At 45.9% G+C, this 24289-nt stretch overlaps 1 protein-coding gene across 1 annotated transcript; it reads right to left on the minus strand.

Annotated features, from left to right (window-relative positions):
• Window positions 1-333: 333 nt before the first annotated feature.
• smtnl (smoothelin, like) lies at window positions 334-24065 on the minus strand. The gene is made up of 9 exons (XM_035433028.1): window positions 23327-24065; window positions 9451-9568; window positions 8994-9263; window positions 8668-8730; window positions 8083-8149; window positions 7205-7345; window positions 6838-6958; window positions 4146-4297; window positions 334-2120 (listed from the first exon to the last, which is right to left on the minus strand). The coding sequence occupies exons 1-9, from the start codon at window positions 23891-23893 to the stop codon at window positions 1994-1996; spliced, it is 1626 nt and encodes a 541-aa protein (XP_035288919.1). The 5' UTR covers window positions 23894-24065; the 3' UTR covers window positions 334-1993.
• Window positions 24066-24289: the final 224 nt, after the last annotated feature.

Here is a 24289-nt window from a genome sequence, read left to right on the forward strand (position 1 = left end):
ATTATGGTTAGAACTAAAACCAGCATACACGGGGGGCTCCAGGACCGAGTTTGGACCAGATCCTTCAAGAACAGCATAATATTTGAATAATATTTAGATAATCTGCAAATATTCTGTACGTGAAGTCACAAACACACACTTTTCCGTTCATAGCCGAAATATCTGCCAATGCCATGTTCACTTCAACATTGTGATCAGCTCACCAGTCCACGTCACCGCCTGTAGATTAACTTTAATAAGGAGATTCCCCATATGCAAAAGAACTTTAAAGTGGACGACAGAACAACTGCCACTAACAGACAAAAAATAATAGAGAATGATTCAACCACCAAGAACACAGAGCAACATTTTTATTACACGTTGTAACTCTAAATGGCCAGCAGTGGGCAACAACAAGCCAGATATTAACACGCTCCTCACACTCCAACGTTCTTGATGCGTGCGGCAAACGGGGCGATTAACATAGACCCTGCACTAATATTGTATATATTATATTTCCAGCTAATTAAGGCACCATTTGGTGGCTTCTGCACTAATAATGAATGGGTGACAAAGGTGATGGGATGGGTAATGATTACTGTATTTTGGTTTTATATTTTTCAGGTGCCCTGGAAACAGTCACAGTCACATGGGTCTTGTGGATCCCAGCTTCAGCCAGCACAGTGAATGCCCCTCATTGCATTAACATGAATCACACATGCACACCTAGTATAGCAAACACTGTCAGCAGTCGCACATGTTATTATTCACAAAACTCATTCTTTGTACACATCTAATGTACCTGTCTGTGATGTGTAACGCTTTGGTATGCCACAGACCATAAGAAAAATACTGATAATTTTATAATTTTATAGGCTTAGCCAATCCCCGCTAAAGAGATACAGCAGAAACTGTTCTCCTTTTCTGTCCTAATAATTATTAACGAGCAGGCTAGAATTGACCTTTTTTTACCCAAATGTTTTCCAGCTACTACAGTTTTACACACATTGGCAGCGATTAGCAGGTCACAGTCTCATCACAGAAGAACATTTCCACTTACCTGCCTTCTCTCGAATGCTGACATTTCAGTGACGCAACTTTCAAACTGAAGTTTGGAACCATGAATCACACTAGCGAATATGCGGTCTGAGAGCAGATACAGTTCTCACAGAACACAGGCACTTTGGTGAAGTAAGGTGAGGATACATGGGGGAACACTTAAAAAAAACACAGGTGCTGTATAAAACCGAAGCACCCACTGACAGAAATAGAATCGAAACACAAAACATTCAAACATTCGAAAAAAACAAAACAAAACAAGATTAACAGTTTACCACAACCCACAAGCTCTCCTTCAAAAAAAAAAAAACAAACAAACAAAAAAAACACTGTGTTGAATTACAGTCTCAAGTCCTCTGAAGTAGTTTTTAAATTGACTGTAAAAATGTTCCTTGTAAGTCAGTACAGGGCCTTTGTGGCAGAGCAGTCGGTGAATTTGGCTCCACGGGATGGCGTCCGTGTTCAGGGTGAGCTGGGTTTTCCATTTTTGCAACCCCAGCTAGCAAGCACATAGCACACAGAGGCCCACTAGTGGCCAAACATAGGCACAGCTATTAATCCCCAGTGTTTGCAAATCAGCTCTACTGCGGACTACTAGAGGACAGCTGAGGTGCCCATTTACAAAGAGCTAGCGCACCCACAGTTATTGCTGTAAGATAGGTGATTGCTTGCTGTAATAGGCAGTTCTAGTGTACAAAACTGAGGAGGATGATCAGTGGTTTAGTGAGCAATCTTCCCCTTACATTGGGGGAAAGTACAGTGAATACTAACTCAAGGCTACTGGCACACACATTACTCCCACCCTCTAGGCACTTGTAAACTTTGGGTTGTCTCTGAGTGTATGATAATGTCCAGATCGAATTCCAAACTGAAGGCGTAATGGTAGTCTTTACACTGGTGTTTCTGTCCCTGAGCACACAGGGGGCGGGGCCAGGAGCTGACGTGTCTTGGCGCGTCACTCGAACCGGCGTAGGTGGTTGTAGAGGGACTGGACGTAGGTGAAGACGCACATGGGGTCCGGTTTGCGGCCCATGACCATCATGTCCTCCACCTCGATGAGCCGGTCACAGCCCGCCTTGTCCCTGGGGTGCAGGGAGGAAAGAGAGAGAGAGAGTGAGGGAGGGAGGGCGAGGTGTGCGCTTCATTTCTGAACCAGTGTGCTGGACTGTGAGCATATGTCTTCTCCCCATATGTCCACTGCCATTCACCAGCCGTGCTCATAGCAGGGAAGCTCCTCAGTGAGTTCAGGAGAGCACAGGTAAACACCTGCTGTCCTCTTAAGCACGATGTCATTGCAGCTTCCTGTGTCACCGTGGTCTATGAGCTGAGCCCATGAAAAGATCTCACATTGGACCCAACCACCTCAGGCTGCCCTATCCCTGCACAATTACTGTAACCACAACCATTAGCTTTATTAGTACCTTGTAAAATATTAATGTACTGTCAATAACTGATGAATAAAAAGTTATTAATCCTAGGCTGTAATTTGTTTTGAGGACCTCCATTAGTCAGGGCCCTTGCAATCATCCTAACACCCCCCCCCCCCCCCCCCCCCAGTATGGCCCAGTTGGCAATGAGCATGACTGTTTTGAATATGGACTGGAATTCCAAGATGGGAGAATGGGAAGGGAAAATACATAATTCATGTTTTTGTTTTCTTGAAAAAAGAACAAATGTTCATATGAAAGGAGAGAGGCTATGTATGTCCATGTATATGTGAGTCACAGCATATATATATATATATATATATATATATATATATATGCATAGGTGGTTGGCAAATGTACAGTTGTTTATGCGTGTCTATGAAAGCATGTACTCAATATGTACGTGTGTGAGTGTGTCTGCGTTGGTATAAGGTGGCATGCATATGAATTTGCGTGAGTCACAGAGAAATAGAAAGACAGAGAAGGAGAAACGTTTTGAGATGTATAAATCTGCCAAGTGAATGTGAACTGGTGGAGTTTCAGCAGTTTTTCTGAGTGGTATGATGTCAGAGTGTTGGAATGTCAGACATAGATGAGGGGGGCGGAGTCCGATTAGTGAGAGGGAAGGAGAGGGGGTAATGGGGGGTGTGGGTGTTGGTGGTTAAGGTTCTCGGGTAGACTAGGGACACAGAATCGCTGAAAAAGAGCTAGAATTGTATGACAGAATCTCCTTTGTCTCTTTTGCTCATATTAATATGTTGAGTGAAGAAATTTACATGCAGACACTGTCACTGACACTGAGACACTCACACACTCACTAACACACACACACACACACACACACACACACACACCCTCCCCGTGCTGGAACTCTGTGTGAGCTTCGGTTAATGCAAGTCTGACTGTGAGCTCACAGTTACAGGTTTTCAGATTTCATTATCAACACGCTGGTATGACACTTACAATGCTGTGAAGGAACGCAGCTCAAGTGTGTCCAAGGACACAAAAAACATGGATACTAGCAATATGTTTATATTGGACCAGTAGGGTTACAGTGATGTAAGAACTGGCACGAGATGGAGAAGTGGGAGTGATGCAATATGTAACCACTGTGGCTGCTGTTGTTGAGGTATGAAAAAAGGAAAACTGAGAACTGACTATGTGGGTGAGTAATGCCAGCATCAAACTAGCACAAGAAATCTGTTTTGAAATGCCTTCTTGGGACAAACATTGGAGAGAAAGCTAAAAGTGTTGTGGTACAATAAACTGCAATGTTGTATAGTTACATGGCATAACAACATCCCCTGGTGGTGCTGATGTTCATGGGATTACACGGGCTCTAATTCTGTATCACTGCAACACAATGCATCTGTGCAATACGTATCCATGTCTTTATGTTGGTTGTTTTATTCTGTGTAATACTGTTGTCATTGTTGTTGTTTTATATGCTGTTTTATACTGCTTCGGCCCTGTCTTGGCTAGGTCTCACTTGTAAAAGAGGTTTTAATCTCAATGTGACTTCCTAGTCAAATGAAGGTTTATATATATATATATATATTCACAAATAAATGAAATAAATGCATACTCACAAGGACAGGACACCAGTAATCACCCCACCCACCCCGCCCGTCCCCGCCCCTCCCCGCCCTGCCCCACCCTGCCCCGCGCCACCTAACTTACTCTGCTGTGCCAAAGGCCACCTCAAAGTTGTGCTTGGGGTTGGTGGGCATCAGTGCATTGTAGTCAAACTCGGTGGGGAAGAAGGAGTGTACCAGGGCACAGAAAGCCATGCCATCACTCCAACTGGAGGAGAAGTTCTGGATGTCAATGTTCTGCAGAAGGGGCAGGTGAAATGGGACAGACAGAAAGAGAGAGAGAAAGAAAGATGGAAAAAGTGAGAGAAACAGTTGAGTGAGAGAGAGAGAGAGAGAGAGATTTATGTTCTATCATCTTTGGAGTGGAGACAAAATAAAAGCTGGAGTCAAATACAGGAAGTGGAGCTATAAAATGAATTGGCTGCAGACTGTTAGTTCATGGAGCTAGCTCCCACAGGCCCTCAGTCCATGAAGCACAAAGTCACAGGGGAGAAGGAAACATAGCCCACTTTTCTCTCTCCACACAAATATTTGGAACGTAATCACAATACATGGTAAAATGATTGGTGCTAATTTATCTCCAACAGAGTTTATGAGTCCAAGGGGGAGTAAATGGACTCTACTGGAGTACATTTTGGTTGTTGATTTAACACTGAACATTTTTCTTCTGTATATCACTTGTACAACAATCACTTCATACACACACACACACACATACACATGCACACAACACACACATACACCCTTGATCAAGATGATGGAAGAAGGTTATATAAAATAATCAATTCAGCTAATGAGTTATATTGCATGTTCACGCAGAGAATTGTGACGCGTATACTTTCAAATGTTAAATAAACTGAGCATACAATTGAGCTTCATTGTTAATTTTCCACAGCCTTCTTTGTTCATCTTTATCGAGGGTGTGAATTATTTTGGAGGGAACTTCAAATTGACAGAAGTTTTGATTATTGGCCCCTAGCATGAAGTGGAACTAATTCAATCCAAACATGCCTCTCTTCACCCCAACGTAAAGCACTCTGCAGAAAACCTTGGGATTAGAACTGAGTTCTGAATTACACGCTAAGAAGCTAGCCCAGTCTTGCTACCATCAGCTCATAAACATGACAAAAATAAGGTCAATTTTATTTAGAGAAAGTAATCCCCCACCTTCATCTCTCTTCACAGCTGGACTACAGTAATTCTATTTATTCCTCATTAGGCCTGCTGGTGCTAGGCAACTAACAAGAGTAAATAGAAGTCGTATCACACTGATTTTGGGAGTGTTCATTTCCTTGGTTATTTTTAAGGTAAGGCTTGGCATTGCTCCTAGTTACATTTCTGAACTTATTAGCCCCTACATTCCAGAAAGTCCAAGATCTTCCTATGCATCAGTCCTCTATAACCCTGTCTTAAAAGGAAGAAGCTTGTGCTTTACATGTTTGACCTCCCAGGCTCTTAAATGGACAGTTGCCTCTTTTCAAAGCCTTTTACAGATACATTCGTTTAAAATGGGCTTTTTATTTCATGCTACTTGTTGTAGTTTTACCTATTTTATTTTCAAAATTAACTGATTAATTGTATTATTGTATTTATTTTATTAATTTTATTGGGTTTGTATTTGACCTATGTTTTTTAATTGGAATACAAATATTTCTCAGCATACTTTATTTTGCATCCTGTTTAAATTTTCTTCTGGGAAGTGAATTGATGGCATTGAAAAGGTATGAAAAACATTTTATAAACAAGCAAACAAACACACACAGGCATTCATGTACACGTACACGCACATTATACTCTGTTTGTATTATCACCCCCCCATTATAAAAAATAACCTTTTGGAAGTGCTATTTATTTTTGAATAAGATAAATATATAACTTCATCATCAGTTGCGTACTGTCTAATGTTCCATGCCTCTGTAACTAATTGTATGATATCAACAAACACAATGTAAACAAAACTTGTCTAATGCCATAATAAAATGTAATTTTTTATTAATTTCTGAAGAGGTTTTATTGTGACGCCAATGACACATAGCTTGTCACTGATTATATCACTTATGTAATAACAATATATTCTTATGATAATAATACCTTTCTGTAGGCATACCTTTCTCTCTGTCTTTGAATAGATTCTCCTATACAGGTCTAGCAGTCACTTCACCAGTTTGGAAGTGTTTGCTCTTTCCTCTGATCTAAATGCCAGTGAGGCAGTTTATTCAGATCTTAGCCATGGCTGAGAACCAGGATCATGTCTAATAAGAGCCAGGTGAAATGGCTGGTGCAGGGCATCTCACAGGAGGTAAGACCATATGCAGGACAGCCACGCTCTTCAGGCTTTTTACCTCTGTAGATCCGATGAAAGCGGTGCATTTCAGAGCCATAAACCTGCCCATGTTCTGGGCCATAACCAACCTTTTGTCTTTGTCCAATATAAAATATGTTTTTATAACTGTTCGTGTCTGAAAATGCTAAAGCGCTATTCATCCTTTTATGGTTTTCTTAAAGATAGAAGTAAAAAATTCAGCCATCTGCAAGAATGTTTTCCGGTTGTCTAAAAGCTGAAAGTCTTTCAAACAATTTATCTGACCATAATCTGGAAGCCAATAAGCAAAAAAAAGCCACTGCTTCAGATGCCAAAACACTTAAAAGCAAAACAAAGCATTTATGCACTGTGGAGACCGTATGGAAGAAATACGTGTCTCAAATAATCTACAGTTTGAAGCATTGTGCAAACAAATATAAAATCTTACAACCCGAGCCCAGGTAATGTACAGTACCTGGTATCCAATGGTTTTAGACCGGCACCACTCTAGCAGGATCTGCTTGATGCTGCTGGCGCTGGACACCCCAAAACTCTGAGAGCGTTTCAGCTTGGGCTTGGAGTCCATGGCTTTGGGCCTGCACAGGAGGTGAGGGAGACAGTCAATGCTGTGCTCATCAAATGGCTAAGGGTCAAACTAAACAGCACCCGTTCAGTGTGTGGAGCAGGTGTGGTCTGAGCCAGGGTGTGTATAAAAGTGGGCAGGGTGTAGGGTAGGAGGCAGGTTGGTGTATGAAAGGGGGTGGGGTCTTGAGCGGAGTATATGTAGAAGGGGGCGGGGTCTGGGGTAGAGAATGTGTGGAACGGGGTGGGGTGAGCCATACTTGCTGGGGTCGGAGTCCAGCCTCTCGAAGATGGCGCGCCGAGATTGAGCTCCTATGGAGCGAGGCAGCGTCTGTGACCTCACCAGCTCCCGCCTCCGTTCCACACCCCTCCCAAAAGCTGGCCCACCGATATCACCATCCCTGCAGAGAGGCAATGAGGTAAAAAAATATTGTAAATAACAAAATGACAAAATCTTTGTTTTTGCAGTAGGATGTGCCTACAAAAACATACCTTTTTATGCACAGGAACCGTAATCGGCATAAAGTATTTGCACTACACAGAATCAGACACTAGAGCATCCCCTCCACATACAATTTACTTAGTTTAATAGTTTAACTTAGATTTAATTAGTAAACTAATTTATGAATTGGTTCACTACTTCATGTAGTATTAGTCATTTGCAATTAGATGATTACAAATTACTTTTTTAGGAGCTGCTATTTTTCTACCCCAGCACTGCTGATAGGGAAATCTCCACCCCAGGACTAGTGTTAGAGAAATCTCCACCCCACCACCACTGATAGGGAAATCTCCACCCCAAGACTAGGGTTAGGGAAATCTCCACCCCAGCACCACTGATAGGGAAATCTCCACCCCAGGACTAGTGTTAGAGAAATCTCCACCCCACCACCACTGATAGGGAAATCTCCACCCCAAGACTAGGGTTAGGGAAATCTCCACCCCAGCACCACTGATAGGGAAATCTCCACCCCAGGACTAGTGTTAGGGAAATCTCCACCCCAGCACCACTGATAGGGAAATCTCCACCCCAGGACTAGTGTTAGGGAAATCTCCACCCCAGCACCAGTGTTAGGGAAATCTCCAGCAGCTGTTTTGGATCTGTCTGATTATGTTTCATCTCCACAGAATCACTCACCTGTCTGTACTGGATGTGCCAATGCCTGAGTAACTCACTGACTTGGAAGGCGCCGAAGAGGCCTTATCTGCAAACCACAAAGCAGAGCGTGCAATGTAAAGGAGAGATAGGCTGGCACACATGCAATGAAGGACTCACACAGAAAAAGAGAAGGACAAAGAGAGACAAGGAGAGAGATAGAGAGTGAGAGAGAGAGAGATAGTATAGCCCTAGCTAACAGGGATACAGTACATTTCATTATGTTATGTTTCATTATGTTCCAATATTATCTTTGTTGTTCTTCTTCTTATTACCATTATTATTAATATTTTAAAAATATTTTTATATTTTTTTGATATGATCACTTATCATCCTTCCAATGAGATATATTTGTATTCTTTTTTTGCAAATATGCCAATAAAACATTATTGAACAGAGAAAGTACAGTAAGAGAGAGCGAGAGAAAATGAGAGGAACATTGCAATAGATAGACAATTGGAGTTGAAGTAATGAGACAGGCCTTGAGATGACCTACAGATGATTGGAGGAATTTGGGAGAGAGAAGGAGTGACACAGACTGACCATAGGGGGCAGCAATGCTCTTACCTGGCATCTGAGGCGACCCCATGGCTCTGATGGGACTTGGGGCCCAAGCCTTCACTGCAGGTGCTGAAACACACAATCAGACATGGGTAATAATAATAATAATAATAATAAGAAGAAGACGAAGAAGAAGAAGAAGAAGAAGAAGAAGAAGAATGAAGATAGATATGAAACATATCCATGCAAATACTTATTTCAAAAACATGGATTTTAAATACTGCCCATCCTTGCAGACAGTTAGGATGGAAATAGACAGAGAGGTAAAGAGAGAATTATATCAGGAGACAAGAGGGGAAAGTAATGTTTAATCAATGGTTGCTTTCTCTCACCTGGTATGACAGGAGACTCTGACACAGTTTGGGGTGGAGAGTCACTTGTTGATTGGCTGGGTGGCTGTGCCTTGGTGAGAGCAGAGGGTGTTGATTGTATAGGACTGGTTGGTGACTGTTGGCTTTTAGTTACTGAGGTGACAGAGGATTCAGCCATTTTGGTTGTAGCAGTGATGGGGAGGTGTGGCCTCAACATGGACATGGGGGCTATATGCTCTTGTGGAGCATCACTATGAGGCGACCTTATGTCAGCTGGCATCGCAGAGGTCTCTGATTGGATGAGAAGGGACATAGAAGGTCAAACATTCATTATGATTCATTACATCCTTACAGTCCTGTGTTATGAGAGATGATGTATGATCGAGCAGCATAGTTACGTAGGCCTACGTCCACAAATAGCACATTTGAATTGTGTACATGGTGAGCATGTCATGAGGCAGGGAGTCTGTGCTCATACCTGATGCAGACTGGTGTCCATTTTCTACCACTACAGGGGCTGGGGCTGGGGCTGGGGCTGGGGCTGGGGCTGGGGCTGGGGCTGGATCTACTTCAATGGGCTCCTCCCGCTCCACGCTCTGAAACACAAAGACGCACGTCAACGATGAGAACATTGAAGCAAAGAACATGCCACCAGGGGACCACGCTGTGGAATGTGGCACAAGCAGTGAGAAAGTGCGACACGTTTTTTTCACAGACGTGAAAAAGAACACAACATTCTGTCATGTGCAAACACTGACAACTTTCTATGACATTCTACAAACCAGTTCACAAAAAACCTGCAAAAGCAGACAAGATGACAACGGCGTGTTTTATAAATACAATGTTTGACTGCTCTCCAGTACAGACTACTTTACTCAATAACAACCCCTCTTCTCTCAGCTCTCTGCAGCCATGGTAAGCAGACATCGCAGGTGCTTCACAGAAGAGTGATTCTGATTGGCTCCTTGCTGAAAGGCAGCACATCCTGCTGTTCCATCTGGGTGCCAAAAAACAGCTGAAGTGAATCTAGGTCATCACGTGTGGCTTTGTAGTTACTTATCTGGACCTTGAAGGGTTAAATCCATGATGTGAGTCACCCTGACCCAAAGCAAGACTCTCTGAATGAATTCAGTAAACAGCTGGCTGTGTGGTTATTATACCAAATAAACATTCTGGTACAAGGCTGCTTGCTAACCACATGTACTGATGCACACCACTTGTCTAACCTCAGGCCATAGCACCTGGCCTCATTTGTAGAAGAATGGCTCATTCAGCCAGCTGAGTTCCCACAAAAGCCATCTCAACAATTAAATGAGTAACAGTAATGAGCTAGCGTTCACCACTTGTGTAATCTCTAACCGTAACTGCGGGCATGGATTGTTTTCCTTTCGTGGTCGGCAATTCAGGGACGTTCCAGAAACAAATGAGGTAAACCTACACGTAAAATGAAAGCTTTGTTTTCAAAGCACCAGCTTAATTGAATAAAACAAAAAACAAGCGGGTATCGTGCTGGTATTGTAAACCCTGGACGCGCACAGTAAACATGTGAAACTAGCGGCGCTTCCAGTCGCTGACCTCCCAGCGCTAGGCTAAACTCGGCATCCCTTCATCCCTTATTTATGAAGGATAAACATCTCCTTCATGGGGCTCAGGGGGGAGGACTAAATGTATAGATTTGTTTTTGTTTTTCCAGGCCGGGAGGGGAGATATAAGGGCGTGTCTGCGCCCCAGGCGGGGGAAACACAGCACGCGCCTATTCGAGGACCTGCGGGGACTGCCACGAGAATGGCCAGAGTACCTACAGGGCAACAACATTCCTAGCATTAAATCAACTCTGACCGTGCTTAAACGAGTCCTACTGGAACCGTATGCACTCGATCAGAATTTATAGTACAATAGACATTTTGCTGTGTACTGACTAAATCTGCCCCATCGATCCAAAAACTAAATGCGTGAGGAGGGGGGTATGTCCTTATGGGAGGTGCTACTTACAAACTGTTGAGCAGGGGAAGGGTGGGGCCTCACAGCATATTTAATTTAAATAAAAACAATTTGGCATCTGAAAAATGAGTGTGTCTGCTTCCATTGAAACCTGTGTGGTTTTTAAAGGGTTGGGTACGCAAGCATGAGGTCCTCAGTGAGTGACTCTTATGCTTGAAATGTGAGACTTGGGGGTCCGTGTAGTCACCCCCCCCCCAACCTGTGCAGAGTAGACTCTAATGGCCCTTCAGCTACACTGCTCCAGCCTACACTGTCAATGACACCTCATAGAGGGTGCTAGACAGGCCAGGACTGGGGAAGAATGATCATGGGGTGAGACCATGTGACCTTTCCTGTGGAGAGGCCGAATGAGAGAGGGACTGCTGACGGTAAATGAGTCATCCTCCTCGTAACCACGCAGAGCAAAATGTTAAGTATAAAATCCACTCTGGCAGAGCACATTTTACCCTAATAGGGTACATGCAGTCTCGTATAAACTGTTAGAGTTGATTTAACCCAGAAAATGTTGCGGCTAATTCATCACAAAAGGCTTTAGTTCTCAGAGGTGGAGTCACAAAGGGGTCACAGATCTTCCAAAGGGCGCATTCAAAGGCTGGTATTTGGTATTTGGTTTTAAGAGCCTCAAACTGCTCTCACCACTGGGACTGCAAAGCGAGTGACTCTGACGCAAATGCAGGACTCCGTTTTCATTAGAAGCAAAGTTCCGATTTCCACTCCTGGCCCGTGAAATTGAACATTTATGTAAAAACATTTCCAGTGATAACTACATCGTCCCCTAGTGAACATGGCCTTTATCTGTTCTCTGCCATTACACTCATTAGTTCGCCATTATTGTTCTGTCTTGTTTGAGGAATGAGCTGAAGATCAGCTCTCCAGGCAGAAGAGGCCAGGGCCCTGAAGATCTATTTTTGATTCGTGTCAACACCTACCTCCTCAGCTTTAAACCCTCTAGCCTTGTGTGCTTCCTTATATAGGCCCAAATAATCACGCCTGCATCCATGACAACCAAGCAACTGAGGCCCCTCATGTAACGCAGCAAAATTTGTCTTACATCAACTCTAACAAAGTGAGAGTCCAATGGGGACCAAATATACTTTCTCAGAGTTAAAAGCAATCTATCCAAGTTGAAAATGCAGGGAATTTTTTGTTGTGTAGAATCTCCTGCTCTGTAGTACCTCACTGCTGTTCTTTATTTTCACACCCTGGGGAATTTGCACTGTGACAGAGCGGAAAACTCACTATGCTGCAACACATAAATAAAAAATACAATTAAATAAATAAAAATAAAAAAAAAATGTACCTGAATGTGGCTGCTAATTCTTTTTGCTCATGTGTTCAGTTTGTGTAGCTCATTATGTAACTGTTACATGTAAAACTGTATAGCACACACTTGCACTGTTCATGCCCCCAAAACCAGCTTTTTATCATTTTGACAAGGTGGATTCAGGTGGATCCAAGGCTTGTTCAGGAGTGTCATTTGAGAATGGCACTAGCACATACTATTGATGTTCCCAAAACAACCTAGTATTTTGTGTTAATGTTCAATGTTTGTCAGGTAAGAAGATTCACTTTGATTGAAACATCACAAAGCAATAGTTTGTTTTGGGAGCACAATACTGAACATGAGTACTGTGCACTATTGACACTCTTAAAAATAGACTTTTAGATTCACAGTGATCCACACACCATGAAAGTGTCAACACGGTGAAAGTTAGAGCAAACTCTTGGAATGCAGTGAGTTCCCCTCTCCTGCCACTCTCCCAGCGTGTGAAGAGAACACCCTCCAGAGCAGGAGATCCTGATGCTACTTGGTTGCTTGGTTGTCATGGACACAGGGGTGATTATTTGGGCTTACATGAGGAGGCACTCATAATTGAAGGGTGTCGAGGTTGGGGTGATGCAATAAATCAATAGCATGTAAAGCTCCGTATAATGGATACTGCATACACACGCACAGACACACACATGCGCACGCACACACACAGTCACACACATGCGCACGCGCACACACAGTCACACACATACACACGCACAGACACACACATGCGCACGTGCACACACAGTCACACACATGCGCACACATAGACGCACACATGCGCACGCGCACACACAGTCACACACAGACACACACATGCGCACGCGCACACACAGTCACACACATACGCACACACAGACACACACATGCGCACGCGCACACACAGTCACACACATACGCACACACAGATGCACACATGCGCGCAGATGTGCAAGTGAAAGGACAGCACATTCCTGCCAGAGCAGAGCACTCAGGTTTACGGTTGCCAGGGGGAACAGCTGGGTGGCATCAGCTCTCAAGAATGTGTGTTTAGGAAGGGGATCGGACTGGGTGGGGAGGGGATGGGGGTGACGGGAGAGGGGGGGCAGCATGGGAGGATGTAACAGCTGGCTGTCCTGCTGGGAGAGAGGCACGGGGGAGACAGAATTCACTCATCTACTGTGAAACGGCAGGCTAGCTAGCCTAGCTAGCCAGTCAGCTGCTTGCTCCTCTGTGTGTCACACAGTCCACAAGTCCCTGCTCCAGCCACAGAGTCATCCCAAAGTGCCTGTCAGTAAGCTTGGCTGCAAGTCTCCAGGCAATGCATGCTGACAAATGACGAGTTTTTAAAAAAATAACTCGCTCAAATGGAACCAAGCTGTGGCTCTTTGTTGAGGACTTTAAACTAAGTTTAAAGGTTAAAGTTGAAAACCTCCAATACAAAAGACTGACAGAATGAACTGAAGGGCAGTGCAGTTGCAGCACCTCTAGCTGCAAGTGCACTGCCGCAGGATGGGAGGCTAAGCTCCCATTGAAAAGAGCACATATTGTCTCTGTCTTAAATTTCACATCCAAATTCAAATTCAAGTGGCTTTATTGTCAGAAAATACATTTAGAGACATTGCCAAACCACTTGAAATAGTAACATAATAAATGAATTATTTTTCACTCCCCCCTCATCTCACTCCCTCAGGAGCATATAAAAGCCCAGCTTTTCTCCTTCCCTGAAACGCTAGAGAATGTGTCATCTGATCGTCTTCTGGGAAGAGTAAAGAAGCTTAAGAAAAGGGTGAAGTCAGACAGGGTAAACTGCTAGGCCTGTACGGTGGCTCAGAGAGGACACACAGATACAGTAACCTGCTCAGCACTTTTGAAATGTTGCCTGCGTGTGTAATGTGAAATTCACTTCACACTTCTCATCGCATATCGGATAATGGAGTTCTGAGGGCAAGCATTGTTCTCCCCCCACCAAAATGCACCTTTAAGAGCACGAGTGCACTCTCCCTATTAAACGACAAAGAGGAACGCTCTCATTTCCCTTTGGAGAGATGAGAAACAGAGAACAGAATAGAATCTATATCTTCCCTCTGTTTTTTCCAGGGTCCTGTGGGGTGAACTTTTTATTTTAGTTCATGGGCACATGGGAAATGGTTTAGATATAGCTGCAAGAGGCAGTTTTCATTTTGCTGCACAGCTCTCAGGCACCTGACAGCCTGCTGTCCACTGGATGACATTTGAGATGGGCTCTTCCAGTAGTGCGAGGGTTGTGAAACAGAACTCTGAGGTGTTGGGGACATGTTATGACAGAGGACACACTTGGAGGAGACACTGACGTCTCACCAAAGTGTAATGTCACAGTGTCAGGTTTGGGGGGGGGGGACAGAATGTCCTGGCAGCCAGCTCTAATGCACGACACACAATACATAAATAACCTTGTGCCTGAAAGGAATATTCACATTTTCCATGTATCGCACACTAATCTCTGTGGCTTGGGGGTCTCCAACACAGCAAACGCAAACAAACACACTCTCGAACACACACACACACACACACTGAGAGAAAGCTCACACCAGCAGTGCTGTGTCAAAGCAGGTAAAACATCCAAGGCACGCAAAAACACACACACACACACCTTTAAATTCTAGGTTTTTTTTTTTTTTAAGTCTTTCATGTTATGACTCAAAGCTAGAAACTCAAAAGACTGCCACCTTTCCTACTCAAATTGATTGAAGTCATGTCCACAAAGTTTGAGTACAATGTGATGCAACCTGTAAGCCTGTGCAAGGTTTGCACAGGTCCCTAAGTCTGCCAAAATAAATTGCCACAGACAAATCCAGATCCTTAAGTGGTGTCTGTGATGTCACATTTGTTTGACTGTGAGGAGCCGATCCTGATTGTGGTTGGGCAGCGCAAAAGCACCCTCACAGTTCCACATCTGACTTTCCACAATTCCAAGATCTCTATCCACCATATTCCCACCGACTAGCCCCTTCTACTGCTCCTCTCCTATGAGTCAGTCTTCAATCTGCCCCTCTCCTATGAGTCACTCTTCAATCTACCCCTCTCCTATGAGTCAGTCTTCAATCTGCCCCTCTCCTATGAGTTACTCTTCAATCTATCTCTCTCCTGAGTCAGTCTTCAATCTGCCCCTCTCCTATGAGTCACTCTTCAATCTATCTCTCTCCTGAGTCAGTCTTCAATCTGCCCCTCTCCTATGAGTTATTCTTCAATCTATCTCTTTCCTGAGTCAGTCTTCAATCTGCCCCTCTCCTATGAGTCACTCTTCAATCTGCCTCTCTCCTCTGAGTCACTCTTCAATCTGCCCCTCTCCTATGAGTCACTCTTCAATCTGCCCCTCTCCTATGAGTCACTCTTCAATCTGCCCCTCTCCTGAGTGACCCCTCTACCTATTCCTCTCTCCTGAGGGACCCCTGTGCTCTACCTATCCTTCTCTCCTGAGTAATAGCTCCACCTAAGGATTCAGCATTCATCCTAAGGTAAAAAAAGGAAAAAAAAAAAAAGGAAAGAGATTTCAATAAACATGGAATTATGAGTTTATCCAATGATGCTCCAGAGCAGGACTCTCCTCCCTAGAAAGGCCAAGTGAGAACTAGCGCACATACTGTAACCACTCCTGCACTTCAATCAAATCTGCAGCGGAGACCAGGAGAACAGTGATCCTCAGACCGCACAAGACATGAGTACTGGCTACTACAGCTGCAAACGCAAACAGGCATGTGGCTCAGTGCACAGTACACACGCACGCCTCCAGTGAAGCTCTCGGTTTTACACGTGGGCCTCAGGCCTCAGGCTCGGCCTGGCTTTCATTTCACAGACACCAGCTGCAGAAGACATCACCCGTCCCTCTGCCCGCGTCTTCTGCCGAAAACAAGCAAATAAAATCCAAAAATAAAAAGGATTCAGTTGGGGTTGACTGGGGGGGGGGGGTTTACTGGAAACTTATACCCTCTTTACCCTCCCCCCACCCAACCCCTCAACCTCTAACCCCTGAGCTGACAGTCCCAAAATTAAAACACGCAACAAAACGGAGAGTCGCACAGACCCCAGCGGCTCCCTGTGGGTTTAATACAAGCGACCAGTGAAACTGGAAAAAAAATGTGAGCCTAGAGTTTTCCCATCCTTTCATTGTCAGTCCCTGTCAGACCCTCCTGCACTTTCCAGGCTGACCTCTCAGTGACCCCTGAACAAGGAGAACAATGCGAGTCAGGAGGGGCGGCTGGTGAGGTCATCATCTAAACGGAACATTATTAACCCGTAACCAGGGAGATGCAAACACTCATTTGTCTCCTGACAGACATTATCTGCTGGTTATTAGGAGAGCCGGGGGCAGCCGGGGCAGCGTGGGACTGTCTGGAGAATCAGATTGTCTGTGTGTTCCACTCCCTCCTCTACTTTCTCTCTCCGTCCCTCCCTCGCTCTGTCTGTCAGTGAGTTCTGCCCCAGACTGTATTAATAGCCACTCTGAAAGGTTTTGCTCTGGTCCTCCCCTTCTTCCAGGAATCCTCACGGCCGAGCGCGGGGAGATCAGGCATTCGGCTCGGCTGCTGAGTGAGGAGGGGCCAGCTTATGGGCACATCAGGGGGCTCCATGGTGCAAACTCCAGAACATCAATCCTTTTTCCAGAGTGCACTGAGAGAAAGCTCACACCAGCAGTGCTGCGCCAAAGCAGGTAAAACATCCAGGGCATTATAGACGACCAGCATCATGTGCACACACACACACACAGACATGCATGCACACACACACTCTCTAGAGATTTTGACAAGTAATTATTCTTTCCCTGTCTGCAAAACCCCTGTCACTGTCTGTCAGTACCATGTCGTCAGGCCTGCGGATGGCTTATAAACATGCAATGGAAACTTGGCTTATTATTAAGACCCGTTTCGCATTGGACCAAGCCTACATCCACACTCGGATGCCTGCAGAGTCCAGTTACAGGTACTCCTGGGATATCTCTGTGAGTCCTAAAGGATGTTAACCTGTGCAATAACATGCTCTGCATGGCTGTCAGATGAAAGTGAACATATTTCTTGTATTTCTGTTCACATTTCTGTTTCCTGAAACACATTTAGATTCATTATTTTTAATCAACCTGAATTAAAATTTTCACTGTGTTTTCTTTTTAATTTTGAGTGTCCTTTTTTGACTGTGTCAGGAATTATTTGTCCATTTGTGTTCTTTTCCTTTAGTAATGGGTGGCTTCATAATGTGGAAAGTGTATTTAAAGTTATTTGTTCAAACCAATAAAATGTGTAAAGCTTTACTCATCTGAAAGAATCGTTTATAAAGCCGTACCAATCTTTTTTAACCATCCTGGCTAATGTAAAACGTATGCCAATGCAAATTCCCCAACTGTCTACTTGACACTTTTTAAATGAGTCATTTAGCAAGCTACATTGCCTGTTTTGTCTGGTTGCTTGTTAACATCATTAGCCATTGGCAGTTTTATGCCCACAAAAAAGCTCTACAATGTACACTTCATGCTCCAGATCTTAATCTTTACCCATCATCTTGTTGAAACTTGTACGGTGAAATATGTAGGTAGGCTGTTATTATTAGAGGAGTGGATTTTAAAGGTCAGTTTAAGTTTCCAGAAGGAAAATGACCTGCAAAGCTAACAAGGACAAAAAGGTGGCCAGAACCAGGTGAGGTGGGCTCAAGTGCACCCAGCAGAAATGGCGGTTAAATTTGGACGTGGCCCTTTGTTCCCAATGAACTTTCTCTGAGAAGAATTTCACAGCATTCTAAGGCCTGCACTACAGCTGCTTACGACTAGCAATTAGTTACTGACAGGGCTGCCAACATTCTCTTCTCAGAACACAAAGTACGTGTGAGAGTCGGGTGGTGGATATTTATAATATTCATTTAATTTGAGCACATGCTTGCACCATAACGCGACCCAAATTTGGTAGGGTATGCACAATGATTTGCTTTTTCAGCTAGCTGCTTTGTTTTAAGCATTGCGTCATTCATCAATGGCAGGTACAATGGGAATGATATTTGGAGATATGGGGCAAAGAACAACAAACAATTATTGAAATATGGGAAATCCAGCTTATTATGGAACTGTTGTTACAACTAATTGCTGATTGACTGGGTTGGAATGGTTAAAACTTGTACCCGTGAAAGAACGTGCCGGCAAAATCAGGCTGGTTTTCAGTGGGGTGGGGGAGGGGGGTTTGTGCCTAAAATCACAAATCACCCCCCCCCCCCCCCCCCCCCCCCCCCCCCCCCCCCCCCCCATGAAATTTTAAAAGCCCTTTAAACAGGCTGCATTTAAAAGCTGAATGGAGCCAGGGGGTACAGCTGGTAAGACAAATACTTGGATCGGCTGGTAAGACGAATACTTGGATCGGCTGGTAAGACTAATACTTGGATCGGCTGGTAAGACTAATACTTGGATCGGCTGGTAAGACTAATACTTGGATCGGCTGGTAAGACTAATACTTGGATCGGCTGGTAAGATGAATACTCGGATCGGCTGGTAAGACGAATACTTGGATCAGCTGGTAAGATGAATACTTGGATACCCCGATAATAGGTTGTCGCTGCCAAGAATAGAACAAAACTAGCCTTCTGGGCACAATCTGAAAAATTCCATCTGTGGATCAAATCAAGTGGCTTTCCATCATGCACCATAGAACACAAAGGCTTGGGATAAACAGCTGCCTGCTTCCTTTTACTACATGATAACATTGGGTGCACTAAATTAGGTATAGATGGTCCTTCAATGGGCAGACTGAAGGCTGATATTCTAAAGCGATTTAGTTGGAAGGTAAATTCTTGCATGCACGTGACGTCCGAAAAGCATGCATTTTATAAGCGTTTGTGAAGGCACAGATTGCCGTGGTTATGGATCAAAGCCTTTATTGCTGAACCTCTCCTTCCTGAGCCTAAATGCAGATTAATATGCACAGGAATACAGGTAAGTAGAAACTTAAAAGGATGAAACCCAAGCCCACTCTATCTCTGCCTGGCTACCTCCAGGTATGATATTTCAATTTAGATTGACTAAACTGACCGTTAAACATTGTCAGCTCAGCTGGCTGAAAGCCTATTTCAACCCAGCAATCCCAGAAACACAAGCCTGCAACCACCCTACTGTGTTGTTATATCGGCATGGGATTTTTAAACAAGCTTTTAAAAAATAACTGCTCCTTTGCTCATTTCATTTTAAACACAGTCCAACTGTAGCTGTCTGTAAAACTGGTAAGGTTCCTCATTCATTGCACACATTTGTAAACTATGCTTATAGGGCTTAAAAGAGCAGATGGTGGAATTCACTGTATCTTTAATCCTTTAATCACTAAATGAAAGCTACAAATGTCAGGATGTCGCTAGCTACCTTCCTTCTGATTTTGTTTCAATAAAGCTAACCATTTTTGATTCAAATAACTCGTGCACGAGAAAACATTTCCATCCCTAACATCAGATGGAATTAAAAAAAGGATCCACTTTGAGGAATGTTTCCAGGGGCAGCTATACCCTTAGATTCCACCACACTAAGAGTCCAGAACCAACAAGGATGAGAGTGAGTGTGAGCAATGTCGAGGTGTTTATGTGTGTGTGTGTGTGTGTGTGTGTGTGTGTGAGTGTGGGTGCATGTACTCAGGGAGGGTTGGAGGCAAGCCTGTTACATCCCCCAACGAGCCCTGAACCCTAGAATTCCAGCTTGTTTTCCATATTTCCATGGAAAAAAGCGGATGCATAACCCCAACTGTAGCTTCCAGACTGGGGCTCCCGCAAGGTGCCTTTGCACTGTGTGAAAATGTGCGTTTCTGTCGCTAGTTGTGCATGAGAGAGGAAGAGAGGCTGCTTTGTGTGAGAGTATTCTTGCATGTCCTGAGGACTGAATTGATTTTTCCTTGTTTGTGTGCACTCTTCCTTAAATTCTCCCCCTGCTGCCATCTGCATTTTCTCACTCTGTGTATGACCGCTCTGATGGAGCTTCCAAATATCACACACACGCACATGCACACACACACACGCACACGCATGCACGCACGCACACGCACGCACGCACGCACGCACGCACGCACGCACGCACGCACACACACACACACAGGCGTGCACGCACGCACACACACACACGCACACGCACGCACACACACACACACGCACGTAATGCACGCATGCACACACACACACGCACGCACACACACAGGCGTGCACGCACGCACACACACACACACACGCACGCACGCACGCACACACATGCGCGCACACACACACACACACACACACAGGCGCTCTTATCTCTCCGGCCGTCTCCCCTGCAGTTCCGCAGGCTCCAGAGCACAGCTGTAAAGCGCAGAGGTGCAGGAGACTCCCCCCTGACGTATTCGCCCGCAGGGAGGAAGGCCTGCAGATTTACGGCGCGCGGACGCTTTGCTGCGGTACAGTGAAGCAGCAGATAACCCGTTGACCCCGCAGCGATCCGTACGCACTGACAGCGATGCGCATCGCGGCAGAGGAATGCGCCCTGACCTCGGCTGCGCAGGTGTGGCCAGCCTTCGAGCGGAAGCACACGGCACCAGACGCCCTGAGAACTTAACTCTACTGCGACCTGTGTAGGAGAGGATGGAGAGAAGAGGAGAGGAGGGGACTGGGGTTCCACACTGGGGAGGCAGAGAACGAGAGAGAGAGAGAGAGAGAGAGAGAGAGGGAAGAGAGCAAGGGAAGAGAGAGAGGGAAGACAATGAGGGAAGAGAAAGAGAGGGAAGTGAGAGGGAATAGAGCAAGAGAAAGAGAGAGAGAGGGGAGTGAGAGGGAAGAGAGAGAGATAAAGAGAGGGGAGTGAGAGAGAAAGAGAGAGAGAGAGGGGAGTGAGAGGGAAGAGAGAGAGAGAAAGAGAGAGAGAGAGAGAGAGAGAGAGAGAGAGAGAGAGAGAGAGAGAGAGAGAGAGAGAGAGAGAGAGAGAGAGAGAGAGAGAGAGAGAGAGAGAGAGAGAGAGAGAGAGAGAGAGAGAGAGAGAGAGAGAGAGAGAGAGAGAGAGAGAGAAGAGAGAGGTCCTCCTCTAACCGCTGATAAGCCCCTACATGGCCCAATCATCTCAAATAGCTCCTCAGAGGAGAAGGGTTCCGAAAGGAAGAAGCTGATGCAGCCGGCAGTTCGCCAGTGGAACCCTGACTCTCTCCACGGCGGAAACGGCAGGAGCCGGGGTTGGAGTGTTGGGAGAAGGAGCCGGAAACAGAGCCAGGCAAGCTACGCAGCGGCAGCAGAGAGAGGAGACCTGAGGGGCCACAGACGGAAGGGGGGGCGCGGGGGTTAAGTATCGCATACGAACAGGATCTGTCTGTGCACGTCCCCCTGTCTGCAGAATCCCAGATCAAATGGTTTACTTACATTTTAATAAATCGGTGACATAGTTCAGGAGAATGCAACCTCGTATCCCTCCAGTGACTCATTTTAACTCAGCAATACAGTCACACAAATCTTTACAAGCGCACGTATTCCACACTTTCGTCAACAGGTGTGGAGGTGCGGGGCAGGAGGGGGATGATGTCATTGACGCCGTTTTTTGTCCATGTTCCCTTTTTCCTTTTCACCAACATGAGAACTAGGCGCCCAGAAACAGGCGCCCAGACACAGCTAGTCTGTTCTTCCAATTGGTTGAGTTTAAATAGTGCATTACTCATATTTACTATGCCTGGAACGCCTTCACATTAACTCAAACTCCAGAGTTTTAGCCCTCAAAGATGAAGGCTTTCATTTCTCAGCAAAAATAAGTTTTTCCATATATGAACATTCAAAAAATAGGCATTCTTAATTAGTAATTTTTTTGTGACAATGGACCAAAATGCGTGTGTGTGTATGTGTAAGTGTGTGTGCGTGTGTGTGTGTGTGTAAGTGTGTATGCGTGCGTGTGTGTGTGTGTATGTGAGTGTGCGTGCATGTGTATAAGTGTGTGTATATGTGTGTGTGTGTAAGTGTGTATGATTGTGTGTGTGTATGTGAGTGTGAGTAGGTGTGTGCGTGCGAGTGTGTGTGTGTGTGTGTGTATGTGAGTGTGAGTAGGTGTGTGTGTGCGCGCGAGTGTGCTCATTTCTGAGAATACGCCCGGCACCGATCGAGGTGACAGAAAACAGCTGGGCTGACAGAGAAGGTCTGGGCTGTTCAGCACAATAACAGCGAAGGACTTCAGATGGGAGTGGGAAAATCTAATCAAAGAAGAGCGAAAGAATGGAATCTGACCTTTGAACAATGGATGTATTCAGCATTAGAAATGCAATTCGTCTCAGAATTCAAGAGATAAAGGATAAGGGGAAATAAAAACAAACTGAAGCAGATATCGGAGGTTGGAACAGTTACAGTTACACCACTGTTTGGAATTATTTTTATGCGCATTGTTAAGTGGTCCAGCAAAACTTTCCATGGAAATTTTCATAAGAAGCAATTAGCATTTCTTAGCAAAATTCAATGGGAATGAAACACATCTACCACTGCACCGGCTAATGATGATCAGAAGCACCTATCTATCTCTTGAGGGGATGAAGCCCCCGTGAGACAGTTAGCGTTGACCCTGTGGCCAGGCTGAGGGATCTGAACCTGCTCTCTCTGTAATGAGAGCACAGTACTCCCTGTGCTCAGTGCACAGATTAAACAGCAGCCTTGAGGAACTGCAGCCAGTACAGTCAGGACCTACAAAAAAACTTTCCACTCACGTCTCTAGACAAATGAGGTTTTTACAAAACAAGTGCTCTTTACCATAAGTAAAAAATGGACTCTGCTGACTGACCAGTGACTGCCTATCAGACTTAAGCTTTCTCCACTCCATGTTCCACCAAGCCCTGTACTACAATATGCATGTGCACTCACACAGACACACACACACACACAGACACACACGCATGCACACGAGCACACACACACACACACACACACACACGCATACACGCGAGCACACACACGCACACACACGCACACACACACACACACGCATACACGCGAGCACACACACGCACACACACGCACACACACACACACACGCACACACACACACAGAAACCCCCCAGAGCAGAGCTCACGCAGTACTCACGCTGCTTTTGCCGAACACGGCGAAGGTGGCCCGGCTGGAGAAGCGGGCGGTGGGAGAGAGCGCCGGCGCCGGGCTGGGCCCGGAGGAGAACGCCGTCGGGCCGCCGCCGGTGGGGGATGCAGGCGAGTGGGTCCCCCGGTGGTCCGGCGGGGGCCGGGAGGTCAGGGGCAGGGGCGCGGTGGGCGGGTTGGCCCGGTTGGCCTGGTGGCCGCTGTTATTGGTCAGAGCGCTCCTGTCGCACACCGTCCCGGTCAGGGCCTCCAGCTGGCGCGTGAGCGCCTCCAGCTGGCCGCGGAGCTGCCGGTTCTCCTGCTGGAGCTGGGACACGGCCCGGCCCAGGGGCCCGCTCGCCCGGCCCGCCTCGTCCAGCCGCTGCTCCACGCCCGCCTTGAAGGCGCCCACGTCCGCCCGGATCTCCCTCATGGCGTCCCGGAGGGTGGCCTCGTAGCGGGCCAGGGCCGCACACACCGTCTCGTCCTCGGGCGGGGCGTCCGGGCGCGTGCCCGTGCCCGCGTGCTCCTCCACCCGCCCGTCGGGAAGCCCCCCCATCTCTCCGAGCACATCCATAGCCCCTCGGTCTCCTGTGTCCTTCAAACGGCAAGTCTTCTCAGCCTCCTCGCGATTGGCTGCCGCAGTCCTCTTCCACACCTCTGTCCTGCTGTCCTCTCCACTCTGGGTCTGTGTGTTCAGTTCCCCTGCAGGTTGTAGTTTTGGGGGGGGGGGGTGGGCTCTGCAGCTCCTGCCTCTATCAGAGAGAGGGGCGTGGGGAGGGGTGTGGGGGGGATGGGTGGCTGTCAGGGGGGGTCTCAGGGTAAGGCTGCGCGTGGGACACACTCACAGTCTGTCGGAGCGAACAGAGCAATCCCTGAGCAGTCAACCCTTTAAAATCCCATTGAACTGTGAGGAGGTCCCACAGGAGAGTTCCTCTGTCAGGGACCGTGGCGAAACTTTAACCACCCACTG

The sequence above is a fragment of the Anguilla anguilla genome, chromosome 9 (assembly GCF_013347855.1).
Source record: "Anguilla anguilla isolate fAngAng1 chromosome 9, fAngAng1.pri, whole genome shotgun sequence".
Classification (NCBI taxonomy): Eukaryota; Metazoa; Chordata; class Actinopteri; order Anguilliformes; family Anguillidae; genus Anguilla; species Anguilla anguilla.